This window comes from Lonchura striata, chromosome 1A (assembly GCF_050655825.1).
Source record: "Lonchura striata isolate lonStrDom1 chromosome 1A, ASM5065582v1, whole genome shotgun sequence".
NCBI lineage: Eukaryota > Metazoa > Chordata > Aves > Passeriformes > Estrildidae > Lonchura > Lonchura striata.
In genome coordinates this window covers 73691820-73709365 of record NC_140741.1, presented here as the reverse complement: position 1 = coordinate 73709365, position 17546 = coordinate 73691820, and the positions used below count along the sequence as shown (strand labels likewise).

The following is a 17546-nucleotide window of genomic DNA, read 5'->3' as shown; positions in this document are numbered from 1 at the left end:
CACACATCCTCTGCTCTGAGGTGGTGCTGGGTGATCTCCTCTGCCAGAGGAACTAACTGTGCACGGATTCACTCTTCAGCCACCAAGTCAGAGCTGTTCTTCAACCCCCCACTACTTATTCCGAGGGGAGAAGCAGCAGGAGAACCCATGGAGAAGGAGGTGAAGAAGAAGGACCAGCCTCTGTCCCAAAACCTCCATCTTGCTTTATATCTATTACTGTATTCTAACCCTTAAACTCTTGAGTTTCCCACCCCGTGATATCACACACTTCTATTCAAATTCCACACCCACAATCCCAGTTCCATCATTCCATTTTGGAAGCTTCTCCACAGCCTCAGGTCAGTGCAGTGCTCTCCTGGGGGTCAGTGCCTGGCTGCACAGAAATCTAAAATTCCCAGTAACCAGGGTTCCACCAGAATGACATAAAGTGACACAATCAAGCCCTGCTTTGTGGGTGGAGGTAGGAGGCAGCATCACTGCTGCTTTTGGAAACTGCCCTGAGGGCTTTTTTGTCTTTCACTTTTGCCAAGTGGAAATCTCCATGTTAGCCTTTTATTCCTTTTTTATTCCTCTGCCTTGCAGCAGAGATGGAAATTCAGTTAATGGTGGGAGCTGAAGGTGTTTGCCATCATTGTTACCTTTGAGGAGAAACTCTTGAGAAGTGGCAGAGGGAGGAAGGAAGGGGAGGTGATGTGTGTGAGCCCTGGGAAGCATACAGGCTTCTCAGTCTTTCTGCACAGGCCTCTTCAGCCACTGAGTCAGAGCTGTCCATCAACCCTCCACTGCTTATTCCGGGGGGAGAAGCAGCAGGAAAAAGCCATGAGCAGGCAAAATAAAAGCATTCATTGCCTTTTCTAGGGCTTGCACATATGGACAGAATTGTTCCCTCCTACAGCTTGGGTTGGAAAGGACCTTGAAGCTGATCTCATTCCACCCCCTGCCATGGGCAGGGGCACCTTCCACTATCCCAGGTTGCTCCCAAGCCCCATCCAGCCTGGTCTTGAACACTTCCAGGGATGGGATGTCCCCAATTTCCCTGGGCAATCTATTCCAGTGCATCACCAGCAGCTCAGATGCTCCCCGGGAAACTCAAAGTGCCATTCTGTGTCAGTGCAAGAACTGACAGCCCGTCCTGGCACTGCTTCACTGCTTCCCAAAAAAGAACTGGTTGTTCCCAAGCTTTCCACCAGCCCTTCCCTGCTGGAAGAGTCCCCCATATCCCTTTCATACACCTCTCCATCCTTCAGTGGTCTGGATACAGCCGGCTATTGCATAACCCTAATTATGTTATTGCTGTAATTGCGTCTGCCGTCTGCAGCACATGGATTCGTTACAAGCTTTTCATATGCTAAAACGATTATTAATGAGTGCAGTCCCATCCCAGCGACAAACAACAGCCATGACAAAAAGATCTTTTGGAAGGCAATTAGCTCCATGCTAAGCTGCCTAAACCATGGCCTGTGCTGGGAAATTTCGGGCTGGGGAGGAAGCGCTGGCAACGTGGCTTTTCTCTTCTCTTTTGATGAGTTAATGAGTTACTGAGCGGCAGCAGGCACAGTCATTCTTGTGAAACAGCTCCACTAAGGAGCCTTTCCCTGTCGGTACCGAGGGGAAAAAACATTTATCCCTGGATAAACAGAGGACAAAATGTATTCCCAGGTCACTGTGATGGATGCTCAGGTCATTGTTGTGTCGCTTTCCTTGGGAAAACAAAACAAAACAGAATGAAACAACAAAACAAAAACCAAAATGCAACCCAGGGAAAGATGAGGTTGGAAGGAGCAAGAATAATTATTTTTTCAGTAGAAGAGTACCAGCTGCATCCTGGTACATCCCAAATCCTTCTCCATCCATCAGCGGCAGTGGAGGGTCTCCTGAGCTCTCTCTCCATTCAAGGCAGGCTGGGGTGAGTTGCTGTTCCCATGATATCTGTGAGGACCCATCCCATGGCCTGGTTCTCCTCACATCCTCCAGCTGAGCTGGAGTGCTGGAATGATGGGTTTACCCCAGTTCCTCATAATTGTAATTGTTGTGAAGTCTAATGAATGAATTTCCTCTTGTCACATCAGAAGATTACTCTTACCTTGAGGTAAGAATGGAGGCTGCTCCTGTGAATAAGAGGAAACTCAGACACATATAGGCTGGTTCTTTTGATCTCCATCTGAGAATCTTCTGGAAACAGCTGGGGAAAGATCCACTGGAGATGAGCAAAATTGGAGTACAGCAGTAGCAGCAAATCTACTCAGGATTCTTGTTCTTGACCCTTTGAGAGCAGATTAAACTTCATTTACTGCTTTGCTTTGCTTTGCTACCTTTCTGTCTCATTCAGAGAGAATACAGCTCAGTGTTGTGTTCCCAACCTCCTGCTGGCTGTGGAAGCGGGTCAAAGACCTGTCCCTACCTCAGGTGAGACCCTCCACAAGTGACAAAACACCTCACTGCCCCTGGCACTGCCTCCCAGCCCAGCTCTGGTGTGGGAGCTGTCAGCTGCAGGGGTGATGGCAGCAGCACAGGCAGCCCTGCAAATTCCAGCAGTGGAAATGTAAGGGCCTCTGGGGTTTGGTGACAGCTTCTCAGTGGGTTTTGCATTAGGGGTATGCAAATGGCAGAGAGGCTCTAAGTACCTCTGAGGATCTGGGTTGGAATGTAATGTAAATAAAGACTCAGCAGGGATGTTGTCATCTCCCTGCTAGGATGCTTTAATACACACATTCATCATTTCTTTAGAGAGCACAGTGATGGCTTCATTAGAAACTCTTCTGCATAAATAAGTCACTGGGCCATGGCAGAATTTGGATGGAAGGATATTATGTCTTCTCACTCATCTAGATTGGGGTATTGCTATATATCTTTATTTTATTTTATTTTTGCCACAAAATGCCTTGGTTTAATGGGAAATGACTGTTTAGGTGTGTGATGCCAAGGGATTGAGTCTGGAGGAGACCAGGATACTTTGGTGGGTGATGGCCTGTGACCCCAGAACACTGAGATCACATCCTGGGCGTCTGTCATGGCCAGAGCCCCGAAACTGTGATTCTTGAAACTCTGATCTGTGCATCCCATCCTTGGCTCCAGGGAACATTTCCTGATGCTTTTCCTTGTTTGGATGAGTCACGGGAGTGTTGTTCTGCTGGGGAATGATCTCTGCAGGGCTGGAAAGGGATGGGGAGTTTTCAAACCCTTGTGACTCACAGACTCAAGAGTCTGTTGCTACCAGGTGGAAAGGAAACAGGACAAACTTGGAGAAGGGGTTGATAACTGTGTCTGTGCTCCAGTTTTTGGGAGCACCCTGTCCCTACACCCACTATCTTGCCACCACTTGGTGACAGCTCAGCCAGAGAGGAAAAGGAGAATTTTAACTTCTTGTCAGAGCCAGACTGGCACCTCTGATTTCCTCCACCAACCCCATTTATTTTTGCTGTGATGAGCGTCCTTCTCTGCTCATTTCACCCATCAGGAGGGTGCCTATCCAACATTCATGAAGAGCTGCTCTCTTTTCAGGGGCCATAAATCAATGTATTTCACTGCTTTGCAGCCTGTTTTACTCATAAGTCTGTGAATTGTGCTGGTGGCACATAGACTTTTTTTTTTTCCAGTGCCAAGGCACACCTTGCTTTTTAACCCTAAGATTCCTTGTTTTCTCAGCTGTGTTATGGATGCCACCAATTCCTGTGTGCAGCATAAATCTGATCTTCTTCAGCAGGTGATGCTAAGACCTGTTTAAGTTCTTCTGTGAGTGGCAAAAGTCTAAGAAATATTTATTCCTCCTGTTCACCATCTGCTCCTGGGGACAGTTCTGCAGGACACGGCCTCCTGGGATTTCCAGATTTACTCACAAACAACTGTCCAGGTCCACCTGGGGATGGAGGGTCAGGCAGAGTGTAAAGAAAATCAAACCCACAGCACTTTTCACTGGAGCACTGGAAATGAGAAATATTTAGACCATGGGAGTGATTAGACTAAGATTTCTGGCTGGTCCTAAGCCCAAAAGACAAAATGCCAGGGCTCCAGGGAGAGAGATGTTTTTGTGCCTGCTGGAAGTTGCAGTAAAATTAATGAGGTTTACACAAGTTTTTATGGTGAAACAGAGTTTAGCTTTGGAAAATGTCAAGCAAGAAGGACCTCTGCCTCCTATGCCTCCCTCTGCCATGGATTAAATCAGCATCCCACCACCAAAACCAGGTTATCAACAGAGACTGACTCACTGGGGTAAATCAGGGTGGGGTTGAAGGGCACAAGAGCAGACTGAGCACAGCTGGAACCTCCTGCTGTGGAAGGGTTTTCCCCCATGCTCTGTCTTCCACAGGACACTCCAGCAGCTGCTCGTCCTGCTCTGTCACGGAGTATTTTCCCACTCATTCACCTCAAGGATCCTCACCACACAGCATTTCAATGTCCAATTTCTCTGCAGTGGCAAGCAGCCTCCATCTCAGCAGGTGTCTCCACGCTGTTTACAGGACACCTGTCAGCTCTTTTGGCTCCCCGTCCCCTCTGCCTCCTAATTATAAAATTGTGGATTGCTGCAGCTATGGGCTTTTTTTATTTTTTCCTTCTTCTTCTTTTTTTTTTTTTTTTCTTGTGCACAAAATGTCAAATTGCAGAAATTAAAAATGTAAATGATGGTGTCTAATTAACCAGTTGACAGCAGAGCACAGCTGCGAGTGACAGTGACTGATTACCTTCTGCAAACCTTGTCCTCCAAGACCTGCCTTACCCAGGGGAGGAAGGACATCAAAAATAGCAACTTCCTTAAAGAGACATCACTCTGAAGATGAAGCCTGCTGGGCAATGGTTCTGGGGGATCTAGATCCTATGGATAAACCCCCACTCCTCCTGAGCTCCAGGGGAATGCTGTTGACTCCTAGGAAAAGCAGATTTTTTCCCAGTCAGACTGGAGTTGAAGACTGTTGCCATAAATATCAGGCCAGCTTAAAATATGAGGTTAAAAGGAGATGCTGAGCAAGAGGGTTGTTGGGATAGACTGGATTCAGTGTGGAACTTGGGTGATTAGCAGTGAGGGCAGATGTAGTGGTGAGAATGGTGCAAGGAAAAACACAAATATTTTGGGGTTTTGTGTGTATGGGAGTGAAATCCTGAGCTGTCAATGGGTAGCAATGTCTCTCTGGGAAGAAAGGCAGGGCTAAAAACCCTTGAATGCCTGACAACGTGATCCAGCTTCAATTCAGCTCCTGTTGATGTCACAGGGAAAGTTTACAGGATACTCTTTCGGGTGTCATTCTCAGATTGGGGTGAATACAAGACACATCTGGTGCTCAGGATGAGTGCTCAGTCATCTCCACCTTGGCTAAGTGTGGGAACCCAGAGCTTCCCTCTGGCTGCCCTGGCAGGTCTGGGACCCTGGCAAGGGTCAGGAACCCCCCTGGACAGAGCCCCCAGAGACACTGTCTGTGATCTCTGTTCATGGAAAAGAGTTTTCAATCTTACAGGATGAATTACCAGCTCTGAGTGTTTGATATCAGTAATAATTAAGTGTGGCACGGGTGCAAAAGTAAAATTTTAGGATTCTAGATGAGGGGTCCAAAGGGGACAAGGTGGAGGAAATTGGGTGTGTCTTGTCCTTTTTCTCCTTCTTCATGCCCTCCATGTCTCACTGTGGTGTTGGCATTTTTCTGTTGGTTCAGGCTGGGGACACACTGTCCAACGTAGGTGACAGATATTGGCACGTTATTGTAAATCCAGCCCAGGGAGTTTCTGGTATTGAATGTTTGTAACATCCCACTGAGGGCAGAGCCCCACACGCTGCCCTGCAGGACAGAGCTGGGCAGGGCAGCAGAACATGTGAGAGATAAACAGAATAAACAACCTTGGAACCAGCACAGACCAATTATGGCTTCTGCTTTGGCAGTGGGGCTGCCAGACAGAGCCTTTCTACAATCTCAGAATCATCCATAGGACAGATTCCGACAGCTAAGTCACCTTTCTTGCTGTAAAAGAAGATCATGGGCAGGTATTTCACTGAGAAACCAGAAAAACCCAACACTAAGCATGGGTTTTTTTCCTTCTTTTTGTTTGGGGATTTCACTTCTTGAGCTCCTGCTCTTCCCCTCAAGAAACCCCCGTGTCTGTGCCCCTCAGGTACTACTCAGACATCGCCAAGATGCCAGCAATCAGTGACCAGGACATGAATGCTTACCTGGCTGAGCAGTCCCGCATGCACATGAACGAGTTCAACACCATGAGCGCGCTCTCTGAGATCTACTCCTACGTGGGCAAGTACAGCGAGGAGGTGAGAGCCTGGGGGCACTTGTGGGGGGCCAGGGGACAGCCCATCCATCCCCAGGGAGTGTCACTGATACCCATCTGCATCCTGGCTGGGAGGGTGAAGGATTTAAGGAATGAGAGACATGGGGGCTTGGGGTTTGGGAAGGGAAGGTATGGGATTTTTGGGTTTCCTCAGTACTCCTCTCTGGATCCCTGTTTTGTGTCTCTCGTGTTCAGTCAGGCTCAGCTGGTGTGAAGTAGTTGATGGTCAGATGTTAACTCACTGCAGAGGAGCCCTACATGAGCTTTACATCCAAAATGGCCAAAAGTTGCTTAAGGACTGTGCCCAACATCATTTCAGATATCCTAAAGCACCCCAAAATACTCCAACATAGACTTCAAGGTTTCCAGCACGGTTCTATGTATATTGAAGGCCATGTGAGACCCCTTAGGGCATCTCAAGTGGCATGGCCAGAGGATGGATAAAGCTCATAAATAAATATTGGATCTCCAAGATAAAAATCAATTTAATTGGTTTCAATCTAGAGGTCTGCATTGAGTCAGATCAAACCCAAACTCCCTGCCTAGCTCCCTCCTGGCTGACTGACTTGCCTTGCATGATCTAAGCTAAGTCTGGGAGCTGCCTTAGAGAAAGCTCACCCTCCTCTGCTGCTTTAAGATGCTGGACTCAGTCATTCTGGGGAAAAAACCTGAAATCCCTATCACTTCTTCCTCTCTCCTTTTCCAGATTCTCGGAGCCCTCGATCAAGACGACCAGGCTGGGAAACAGAAACTTGCCTACAAACTTGAACAAGTTATAACCCTCATGAGCATAGACAGCTGAGAACTGTCCTGCCAGGGACACCCTGGGAGGGATAAACCAAGTCGTGCCTCACTCAAGATCATCATCTTTACCAAGTGCAAGTTTTGATGGGCTGTAAGCAGAGTCACCCGAACAGCGCTCCTCTCTCTCTCCCCCCCTTCTCTTTCTCTCTTTTCCTTCTCTTTCCAAACCTATGGACAAAGCGACAGAGCCCCAGGGGTTAAAAGAAAAGACTGCAGAGGAATCTTGGCTCTGGGGCCATGAAGACATTTGGGTGGAGCTCTCCTTTTCACAGCTTCCCCTCTGCCTTTTGCCCTAGAGAGAAACTATTGAACACACGCAAAAACCCCACCAACCCTCCCCCAGCATCACATCCTCACTCTGCAGAGGTGAAACTGGGAGGTAACTTCTGTCATGCTGCTTTAACTGCCCTCCGAGGGCTGTAGCCTCTGGAGAGGACATGGAAATGAACTCAGTATTACTCAAGTGTCCCCAAGGGGAAGGCAGCCTGCCTGCAGGGCTCCTGGAGGGCAGAGCCCATCCACCTCCTCTCCAGCAGAGCCATTGCAATTCTATCTCTTGATAGCGACCCACTGGGAGAGGAGGCTCCCTGAAAAATGCCACAGCTCCGTCCAGAGCAGAACCACTGTGGCTCATCCTGCCTGGGCAAACAGCTGCTCTCCTGTGGCAGGGAAAGGGTCAAGAGGGGATGAGGAGACCGACGCTCCCCTGCCCATGTGTTTCATATGGTTCTTCTTATTTTTCCAAGAGCTGCGTGTCCCCCTCTGTCTTTCCCGTCGTGTCCTGTTGGTCGTAGCACTGCAGCAAAACGCTCTCTCTGCTCGGTGGCATCCTGTCTGTGGTGGTGGTTCTGCTCCTCCTGGCCATGGGGAGCACAGCATCATCCCCCTTGTTCCCACCTTGGCTTGGAAAGCAGGAGCCACAGGCCTCGGTTTGTTCCAGGCAATGAGCTCAGCCTCAAAAGAAGAACCAGAAGGATTTTTTTTTTTTAAGCTGTTCTTTCCATTTTGTTTCCTCAGCTGGAACACAGCTGTTGTTTTCCCACAGTGGGTTACTGAAATGCTTGCTGTGAAGTGAGGTGGTGCACGGGGCTGATGGTAAAGCCTTCCTTCCAAGTCACTCCTAAGAGGAAATGTCACCACACTTTTTGGGAAGGAAATTTTGGAAGAAATCCAAATGAAACACTGCAAAAAATTCTTCTACCTAGATCACCCCAGACGAACTGCCTGTCTTCTGGAGGTCTCTGAACTGCTGTGAGCCCATCTGCCTTTTGGTGCCAACTCCTGGCCTTTCCTCTCCTCCATTTCTGGAACCAATAGGCCTTGCTGAAGGCACAGTTGCTGCCTAGGAAGGATTTTATCTCTCTTTGCACTTCTTATCCCTTCAGGGATCGCTGTCACCATGGGACAATTGTGGGGGATCACCCTGTCCCTGTCCCATCCTCTGCTCATCTTCTCCAGAACATCTCAACTTGTTTCATGGCCAACCAAAGGGGAGTGAGCTCCTGCATCTCTTTTGCCTTCAGCTGTTCCATTCACACGGCTGCCAGCCCGGATAACACCATGATTAGAGACCCTCGGGGTGTGGAGAACCTTCCTTGTTCACCAGGGAGGCAGAGCTGGGTCAGCATTCATCTCCCCAGACATGAGCAGAGCTCCCTGGCAGATGGAGGTGAGGTTGGAGAATCAGCCCACGTCCACCTCACCCCATCCTTGGAGCAACAGCCTGGATCTGCTGTGCACCTGGAGGGAGGAAGGGGTGCAGGCAGGGTGTGTAAATTGATTACAGAGCGAGTTTGTTTGGGTTTGTTCCTGTCTCTTGCTATCAAACCAGAACCTCTTGGGAGTGACCGATCCCGAGCGGGTGTGAGGGATGATGTGGTGCAAGCAGGAGTCAGTCAGCGGGAGGTTTTCCTTCAGCCAAGCAGATACACACGTAGGTGAGTCCAAAACCACTCAAAGAACAGCAGTCCAAAACTGGACGTGTCTGTGGGGAGAAAATCACCAGATTCACGTTGAAACAGCAAACTTAGGGACACGTCTTGGTTTTAAACCCCCAGACATTTCTCTCTTGATTGCAATTCCAATTATTTTGTGCGTGTGCGTGTGTATCTGTGTGCGCGTGTGCGTTCCTTCCTTTTTTTTGTTGGTTCTGCTTGCTTTCTGTTGGATTGCTGAGCTGATGGACTCATCATGCACCTTATGGACATCTCAGCAGTTTTAAGAGGCCTGCGCATTGGGGATGGTTTGGGTTTGGTTGGTTCTGCCATGGTTTTGTTGATCCATTTTAGTAACGTTAACGTTGGCGCATGTTCCAGATCCACTGATTATGGCTGTGAAAGTGGGAAGTCCCACCAGAGCCAGTGGTAAAAAAATTACAACAAACAACACAAACACAGTATTTTTTATAAGTACTTAAATATTAAAAAAAAAAAAAAAAGGGAAAACTTAAAAAAAAAAAAAGGAAGAAACCAAAGGTTTTGACAAACAAAGTGCCACAAAAGATAAATATGGACCCTATTGTCATGCCTTGTACTCACAGCTGGATGGTAGGAGTCTAAGGACAGAGAGCTGGCTTGGAGGGAAGTGGTTATGAGTGATGGGCGATCCTGCCTGGACATGCGCACATGAGAGGAAGAAGAAGCTGTTTAACAGAGAAAAACAAAAAAAGTATCAAAATGAACTGGTGTGATGCTGTACTGTTACTGAAGTCAGAGGAATACCACAGGGGAAATCTGAGACTCACCCTGTTTCTTTTCGATGTTTTCAGGGCTGTGTTTTTGGTTTGTTATGGTTGTTTTCCATGGTTGTTATTTTATTTCTTCTTGCTGGTACGGAGTTTTTCATCTGTATATTATATATATATATTTTTCGAGAAAAACTTGAACACCTCAGAGACACTGAGAATGAAACACTTAGGGGAAATGGGAAGTGCCAGGAGATTGGTGTCTTAACCCTTTCCAACTTCTCATTTAGGCATTTCTGCTTTCTCTCCACCCTCTTCTTTCCCCCATGCCCAGGATTTGAAAGAAAATCTACATTTTGCTTCTCTTTCATCTCCTCTTTATTCTTTTGTCTTTCTGTTTCTCTTTATTTTGGTGTTTGAGCTGGATTTGCTTTTTTGCTTGGAAAATGTGCCAGAATTGTGATGTAAATGTGTGGGCTTCCTCCCCTGTCCCCTTCAGTGTCCTTCCCATTTCCAACCAGTGTCCCAGAATCCCCCAGTCTATGAGAAGTCTTGGCATCTTTCTTCCCAGCCTCACCTGTTGAGCTAACTATTTTTTAAGTGCATGTAAAATACAACTAAAAACAAAGACACAAGCAGAAGAATGAGCCCTACTACAACACGGATGCTTTATTTTCCTTTGATTTCTTTTCCCCCCACCTCCCTTTCAACACTTGACCAAAAATTCCTGATAATTAAGGAGTGTCCCACACTGGTTTTCAAACCCCATGGAGAGAACTGGAGCCAAAGTTCCTCGAAGCCCATGGACAGACTTCAAATATACAGAATATTCCAGATGATAGGCTGATCATTACGGGCATTTCTCAAACACTGCAATCAAATAATTAATGCTGACACCTGCAGCACCATCAGAAACAGGAGAAAGGGAACTCATGAAGACTCTCTGAAGTTCTATGGAGAGAGCCAAGATTATTTCTTCACTTCAGGGTTTGCTTTGGGGCTTTGCTATTGGGTTAGAAGAATGAAGTGTGAACAGCCCCTCTGCAAACACCTCATGTCCTCCCTGTGAGTGGGACTCAGCTGTCAGTGGCAGTGATCTGAGACCTGATCCATCACGTCATGTGCTGGTGGAGACTGAGCCTTCCAGGGAACACCAGTGTGGGGAAATGTCTGGAATGAGGTGTTGGAGATTGTTTGCCCTCCAACAGACAGCACAGGAGAACCATCGAGGAGAAATTCAGCCACCTTCCTCTCCTAGCACAGAATCATGAATCATTTAGGTTGGAAAAGATCTCAAAGATCACAGAGTCTGCATGTTAAACCATGCCTCCAGCCCTTCTCTTCCCACTCTTCATCCTGTCCTGAACATATCCAAAGGTTTGGTCCAAGCCAGCACATATCAGCCTTGCTCCATTAGATAAGAGGGCTATGCCAATTTTCATCCTTGTAAAAACACCACTGCACTTGTTTTACCTTGCATCTTTGACACTAAAGACCATAGAATTTATTGGGTCACGAAGAAAATTTACCAGTAGAATTTCATTTGGTAATTGCTTAGATTGAAAAAATATTACCAAAGTTTGCCGATCTTGTGCATTCACCCACAGGAAAATGTTTGTTTTGAAGGGAATGAGACCAAGCAGATCAGATAATTGTAATTATTTTTAATAGTGCTGTTGAAAGCCAATAGATCAAATGTGAAGAGTCCAGTCAGTGGTCAGCCTTTCTGTTGAGTCCCCTCTGAATTTCCTGGAGTCTGGGATGCCTGTGAAGTAAAAACCCAAGCACATCACAGCCAATATCAGAAGGACAATTGTTCAGAACTAAATCAAAACATGGAACGTAGATCTGTCCTTCTCCAAGGCTTTAACAAAGTGCTTTGGGAAGAGACACTGCTATGTGGGAGAATCTTCCAAAAGAGGAGAAATGAAAATATAAGTAGTGAGAGTTGTCCTCCAGGGCAGGTGGAGGTTTTGGGATGTCCTAACTCCTGCCATCCAAACTTGGTGTGCTGTGGAGCAGGAAATTGGTGAAACACATGAACCTCAATATCGTGGTGTGGACCTCCACCTCCTGCTCATTCCCAGTCTGAATTTTCCTGCTTTGCACCTGGTGCAGCTCCCATTTCAGGGTAGTGTTTGGTGCATGGAATCCCGCAGTTTTTCCTCACCTCTGTGACTGTGCAAAGCCCCTTTCTCCAAAAAAATCTTGTTGTCTTACTGGGAATAACTACTTTGTGGAGAATGCTTTGAAAATAGAGCTTGTCAACCATGTTTTATTTGGGGTGGCTCAGTTCTCTCCACTTGGAGAAGCACCCAAGGGGACACAGTCTTACAGCAAAAAAAAATTAATTTGTAGAAAGATGTAAAAAAAAAAAGTCTAAAAAACCCCCAAACAAACAGAATTTACACTTGGAAAAATAAAGCCACCAAAAACCCCACTGAAGTTACAAAGCTGCTTAGTCTAATCAACCTGTCACGTGTTTGATTTCTGTTGTCGTAGTTGTTTGTTCGTTGGTTGGTTTTGTTTGGTTTTTTGTTTTGTTGTTGTTGTTTTTTTTTAATCTTCTGTTGGAGAGTTTACCTCAAAAAATTCTTTCTGCTTGGAAACAGATCACCTCAAAGATGCTCACAGCAGAGAGCAGTGTGCAGGGAAGCTCAGTAAAGCAAACTTGGGTGTGGAAAACAGAGGGAAAACCAGGACATTCAGGCTCTTTTCAGCATTTCCTTCTTTTACTGGTGTGGTCTGGCATTCCCCAGTGGAGAAGTTGCTGTTCACTTTCAGATAGACCGAGGCACAAGAGCCAGTTGGAGAAATCAAGGCACATGTCCAAGCTTGAAGTCCGTTCTGAAGTATCTTAAGAGAAACTTGGTGTTATTTAAACTTTCAATGCTGCTCTTTCTCCATTCTCTGGAGAAATTCCACTTTCCAGCCCAGGCTGGGGTAAGGAAGCAGAGAGATTAGGTGCTAGCTAAATGCTCCCAGTGTTTTCCCCAAGGAATTGAGAGGCAACTGGATTATTTAAGGTCACAAGAGAGGCCCTTCCTTGTGTCTGACCCCGTGTCTTGGACATACACGTGAGCCCAGAAGTCTCATTCTCTGTTTTGCTAAAGCTTCCAACTCAAAATCCATGGAAAGACATTTCCTTTCACCACAGTGTTACTAACAGCCTCAAAGAGATGTCAAGACAGCATTAGAAAGGAGGTTGGGATCCTTTTTCTTAGGTTGTTGTTGTTGTTAGTTTGATTTTATTTTGAACTGATCCTAGTTAAAAAAAGAAATAAAATCTATACTATTTAAATTGGAATCCCGTTGTTACTTGGTAAAGGCAAAGCTTCTGTACCTTTGTTATAATTAATTGTATACCTGTGTATGTAAATATAAGGCATTCCTATTTTGCAGTCCAGAACAAAAAAGAAAAAAAAACAACTATTTGTAATATAGAATAAAGTTTATTAAAAAAAAAATAAAGAAATAAAAATGCCCCAGGCTGTGATTGCTGCTTTTTTTGTCAGATGGAGGGAAGCCAGAGAGACGGAATTTAAATCAAGGAAAAGTTGGAAAAAGACCTTAAAGATCATCAAGTCCAGCTGTTAACCCAGCACTGTCACATCCACCACTAAACCATGTCCCCATATCCACACATTTTGGAACCAACCCCTTCCCTTCCCTTCCCTTCCCTTCCCTTCCCCCATTGTCATCTCTCTTTTCCTTTCCCTGTCACACAAAAAGATATTTATTGGATCGTTTGATTTTGTTTTCCTCGCAGAGGTGGGATCCAGACAGATTATTCTTTTCCATTTGCTTTTGAAGTGTCATCAGCTCTATTAAAAAATAAAAATAAAAAAGGTTGACAAGCTCACTAATTCAGGGATGCTGGTAAAGGAACAATGTATGGGGTTTGTGGAAAGCAAACAGCTTTCCACAGCCTCAGCTCCATGGAGATTGTGAAAAGAAAGCAAGAGAGTGGATTTTAGAGAGGGAAAGGAGTTGAATGAAGCTCTGGCAGCTTCAGGTTTATTCTGCTTAGCACTGTCTGGGTACCTATAGAAGAGGTACCTGTCATGTCCACCTGTAACTGCCCACATCCAGCCATGGAATTGAGACATCTCTGTCCAGCTGCTCCTTGGGACATGGAGGAAAAGGCTTGGGGCTCAAATCATGTTGATTCTTTTGTTTCTTTTCTCTGCCAAGGTCAGGATTAAATGTGCAAGACAGTATTTATTGTTGGGACTCAGATGTTTTTTAGTTCTTACCTAATTTCCAGTCTCACAAACCCTGAGTTCTACAGCACTTCACTCTAACAAACTAAAAATGGAGCCCCATCTCACTCTCTACAAGGCCTTTTAAGGATAAACTGTTCAATTAAGAAATGACACCTCAATTACTTTCACTTTTAACCCACCTGTACCAACCACCTGTGCCCCTCAATGTGGACTTTTTTATCCAGTTAAACAAAACCACCCAAACCCATGGAGAAGGAGGTGAAGAAGAAGGACCAGTCTCTTCCCCAAAACCTCCATCTTGTCTTATATCTATTACTGTATTCTAAACCCTTTAACTCTTGAGTTTCCCACCCTGTGATATCACACACTTCTACCCAAACTCCACCCCCACAATCCCAGTGCTGCCATTCCATTTTGGAAGCTTCTCCACGGCCTCAGGCCAGTGCAGTGTTTTCTTGGGGGTCAGTCCCAACATCCCACACCAGACCCCTCAGGCCAGCAGGATGAGTTGTGGGAATCGATGCTAAAAACTTCTGTGTACAAGGAAGATCTTCAGGTCTGGGCTCTTCTGAATTATCAGTGGGTTTGGGGCAAAACCCCAAACCATCTCTAAATAAAGAGTTATGAAGTGTTTCCTTTTTCAGGGCATTGCTTAAACCTAAACTAAAATGTCTCACTAAAACCTTCCTTTCAGATAAAGTGGTTGCATTTACACTTCCACCAGAGTAGTTTTAGGCTGTGTCTCCACCAGAAACTGCATAACAAGAGAGAGAATGTCCCTGTAGAAATAACAGCTCCCATGTCAGTAAGAACAGACAAGAAAAGGAAAAAGGAGGAGAGGAACCTGAGGCACGAAGAGGTGAAAAGGATTGCCTGGCATCTCAGAAGCAAAGCTCTCTGCAGCCCAGTACCAATCCCAACCCAGCTGGTCACTGTTTCTGTGGCTGGTCACAGCTCTGTGTTGCAAATTTGGGAGAATCCATAGGGCAGGGCATGGTTGGCACCAATATTGTGACCCTGTCGAGACATCCTGGACCAGTTTCCTCCTGTCTGCCATGCCAAGACTGGGAAACAACAAAACACCAACTATTCCCACAAAAACACCCTTCCAAATATTAAATGGAGCTGCAATTACTGAGCACAGCCAAGCAAACAGACTCCAGGCTTGTGGGAGCTCCCTGTTGTCAGCTGGAAAATATTTGTTTTTGGGGGGGATTACATGTGTGGGCTTGCTGCTGCTCAGCAGAGAATTTCCCTGTGGATTTAATGAAAGAGGAGGAGGGAAGAGGAAAACCTCTGGGATGGATCTGTCTGCAGCAGGACAGGGCATCACTCTGATGCTCCCTGGGACACTCTGGAGTCTGGGACCTTGGCTGTGGTCACATGTGTGAGACAGAGACTGGAGGCAACAGCCTCTTCTCCCAGTTCCAGCCTCTGGAATGCCTCTGTCCAGCTCCCAAATGGGCTAAGCTGGATACTCTAGGCCAAGTAGGTATTTACAAAGCAGGCAGGAGTCACCTTCTCATCATTAAAGTTGGAAAAGTACACTAAGATCACCAATTGTTAACCCATCACTGCCAAGCCATCACTAACCCATGTCCCCAAGTGCCACATCCTTCCCCTAAAGTTTCTCTGTCCCAGCTGGATTCTCCTTCCCACAAGGTACAGAAAAGAGGCATTTTCAAAACTTTCCTGTTTTATGGTCCATGAGAAATCAGGGCCATTTCCTGCGCCTCAGTCCTTGCCTGCTTCCAGCTCCTCCACTGAGGAAACAGTGACCATTTGCTTCAGGTCTGCGACATCCCTGGTGTAAATAATATCCCCCAAGTGTCCCACAGAAACCTGGCAGGGGGAAAGGTCCTGAAAAGCTCAGAGATGGTCTTTATCTCCCAGGTAAATCCTCTGTAGCTCAGCTTCCCAAGGCAATCCCAGATGTCAGCTGAGAAGGACCATTTCCAGCAGCCTGGGGAGGATTCAATTTGCCTTTATTATTTCCAGTTTCCTGCTTTCTGACTCTTCCCAGCTTCAGCTGGATTGCATTAAAATGTTCCCCTCACCATTCCCCATCCTGGGGGTTTTCTGGTTCAGCAGAGAATGACTCCAGCATCAGCTCTCTCTGGATATCACTTATCCAAGGGATCCTTTCCCTGTGTTCAGCCCCAGGTGCACCTCACCAAGGTGGTGATGGGGGTAGGGACCATAACTCTGAATCCTTTGCCTTGCAGAGACCTGCCAGACTCAGTGTCAAGGTGTTTCATCTTATTGAGTGGCAAGAAAATGATCCTGGGATCAATGAGGCTTTATTCATAAAACCACAGAATGGTTTGGGTTGGAAGGAAACTTAAAGATGATCCAGTTCCAACCCCCTACCAGGGACACCTCCCGCTAGATCAGGTTGATCAGAGCAGGATCTCTGCAAAATCACCCCTTCTGATGAGGGGTTTTCTGAGTGGCCATGGGTGTTTTTTCCTGTGGGGCTTGTCCTGCCTCTCAGTGAAAACCGAGCCCCTTCAGGATCCAATTAATCCCATTACAGCCCTGCTGTAATGGCTGGAACAGATCAGTGACTGACAGAGGGAAATGCTGTTTCCTCTGGCTGGCTCCAGGGAGGAGCTCACCCAGCTGCAGAGGACTGCACTGTGCCTTTCCAAAGCCAGGTGGGACGAATCCCAGCAGTGGCTCATCCTTGACCTTTTTTGCTGTAATTGTTTTAGGAAAACTCTCTTGTTCTATGCACAGCAGAGCCCTGAACTTCTCTGCCACGTGCTACGTGTTCCCACAACACAGCAGGCATTTGGGAGGAAAGCAGGAATCAATTTGTTTTTTTTGCCTTCAGCTAAGACATTCAAGGAAAGAAAATCAAGAGAAGAACAATTGTTTTATTAATATTTTTTAAAATTATTATTTACCCCTTTGAATTTCCTGCCTTCTCATAAATTCTAGTGGGAAATGTACTCACTGACCTCATAACTCTCCAAACCAAACACGATGCCAAGGCTTCTCCACAGGCCAGCTTTCCTTCAGTTTGCCATATGGGATGCAGCCCTTGTTCCTACAACACAGGCAGGCAGGTCAGCACTGAGTCACAACTCATGACACACAAACATGTTGTGGGCAGGAACATGACAAGCAGAGAACACCAGCAGGCATCGTGTTTTTCCTGGCTACATCTGTGCTAGTAAATAAAAGGAGGCCAAGGTGGAGAACCAGGCTCTGTGATGAGTTGTCTGTGGTGTTCAGCTGTTAGCAGGCCCCCAGCACGATTTTGGATGATTTTCTCCCAGAAAATGGCCAGGCACAGCTTGGGTTGAGCATCTATCATGGATTTTTTTTTTTTCCCTTCCTGGATAAAAATTTATCCAATCTGTCTCTCTCTGTCCCATAGGCCCTAAGACACTGTGGCTTCAGAGGGCCAAATATACAGAGCTAGACCAAAAAAATACTGGGAAAAGGTCTGCTGGGTCAGGAGGTGTTTGTAAAAAAATATTGGAAAAGGAGATGCTTTAAAGGTTCACTCTGCTCTGACAGTGAGAGTGTGGTGTTTACTTGTTTGGAAAGAGAATGAGCCC

The 17546-nt window shown here is 46.3% G+C and overlaps 1 protein-coding gene across 4 annotated transcripts in view; it reads left to right on the top strand.

The window, feature by feature from the left end:
- The window catches only part of PLXNA4 (plexin A4), a 476129-nt gene extending 462894 nt beyond the window's left edge, over positions 1 to 13235 (top strand). For all 4 annotated transcript variants that reach the window (XM_085569917.1, XM_085569916.1, XM_077783705.2 and 1 more), the window contains exons 31-32: positions 6097 to 6247; positions 6971 to 13235. In XM_085569917.1, coding sequence (XP_085426043.1) covers positions 6097 to 6247; positions 6971 to 7066 — 247 coding nt within the window. In that variant the 3' untranslated portion in view covers positions 7067 to 13235. The remainder of the gene's footprint in view (positions 1 to 6096; positions 6248 to 6970) is intronic.
- The last annotated feature ends 4311 nt before the right edge of the window (positions 13236 to 17546 follow it).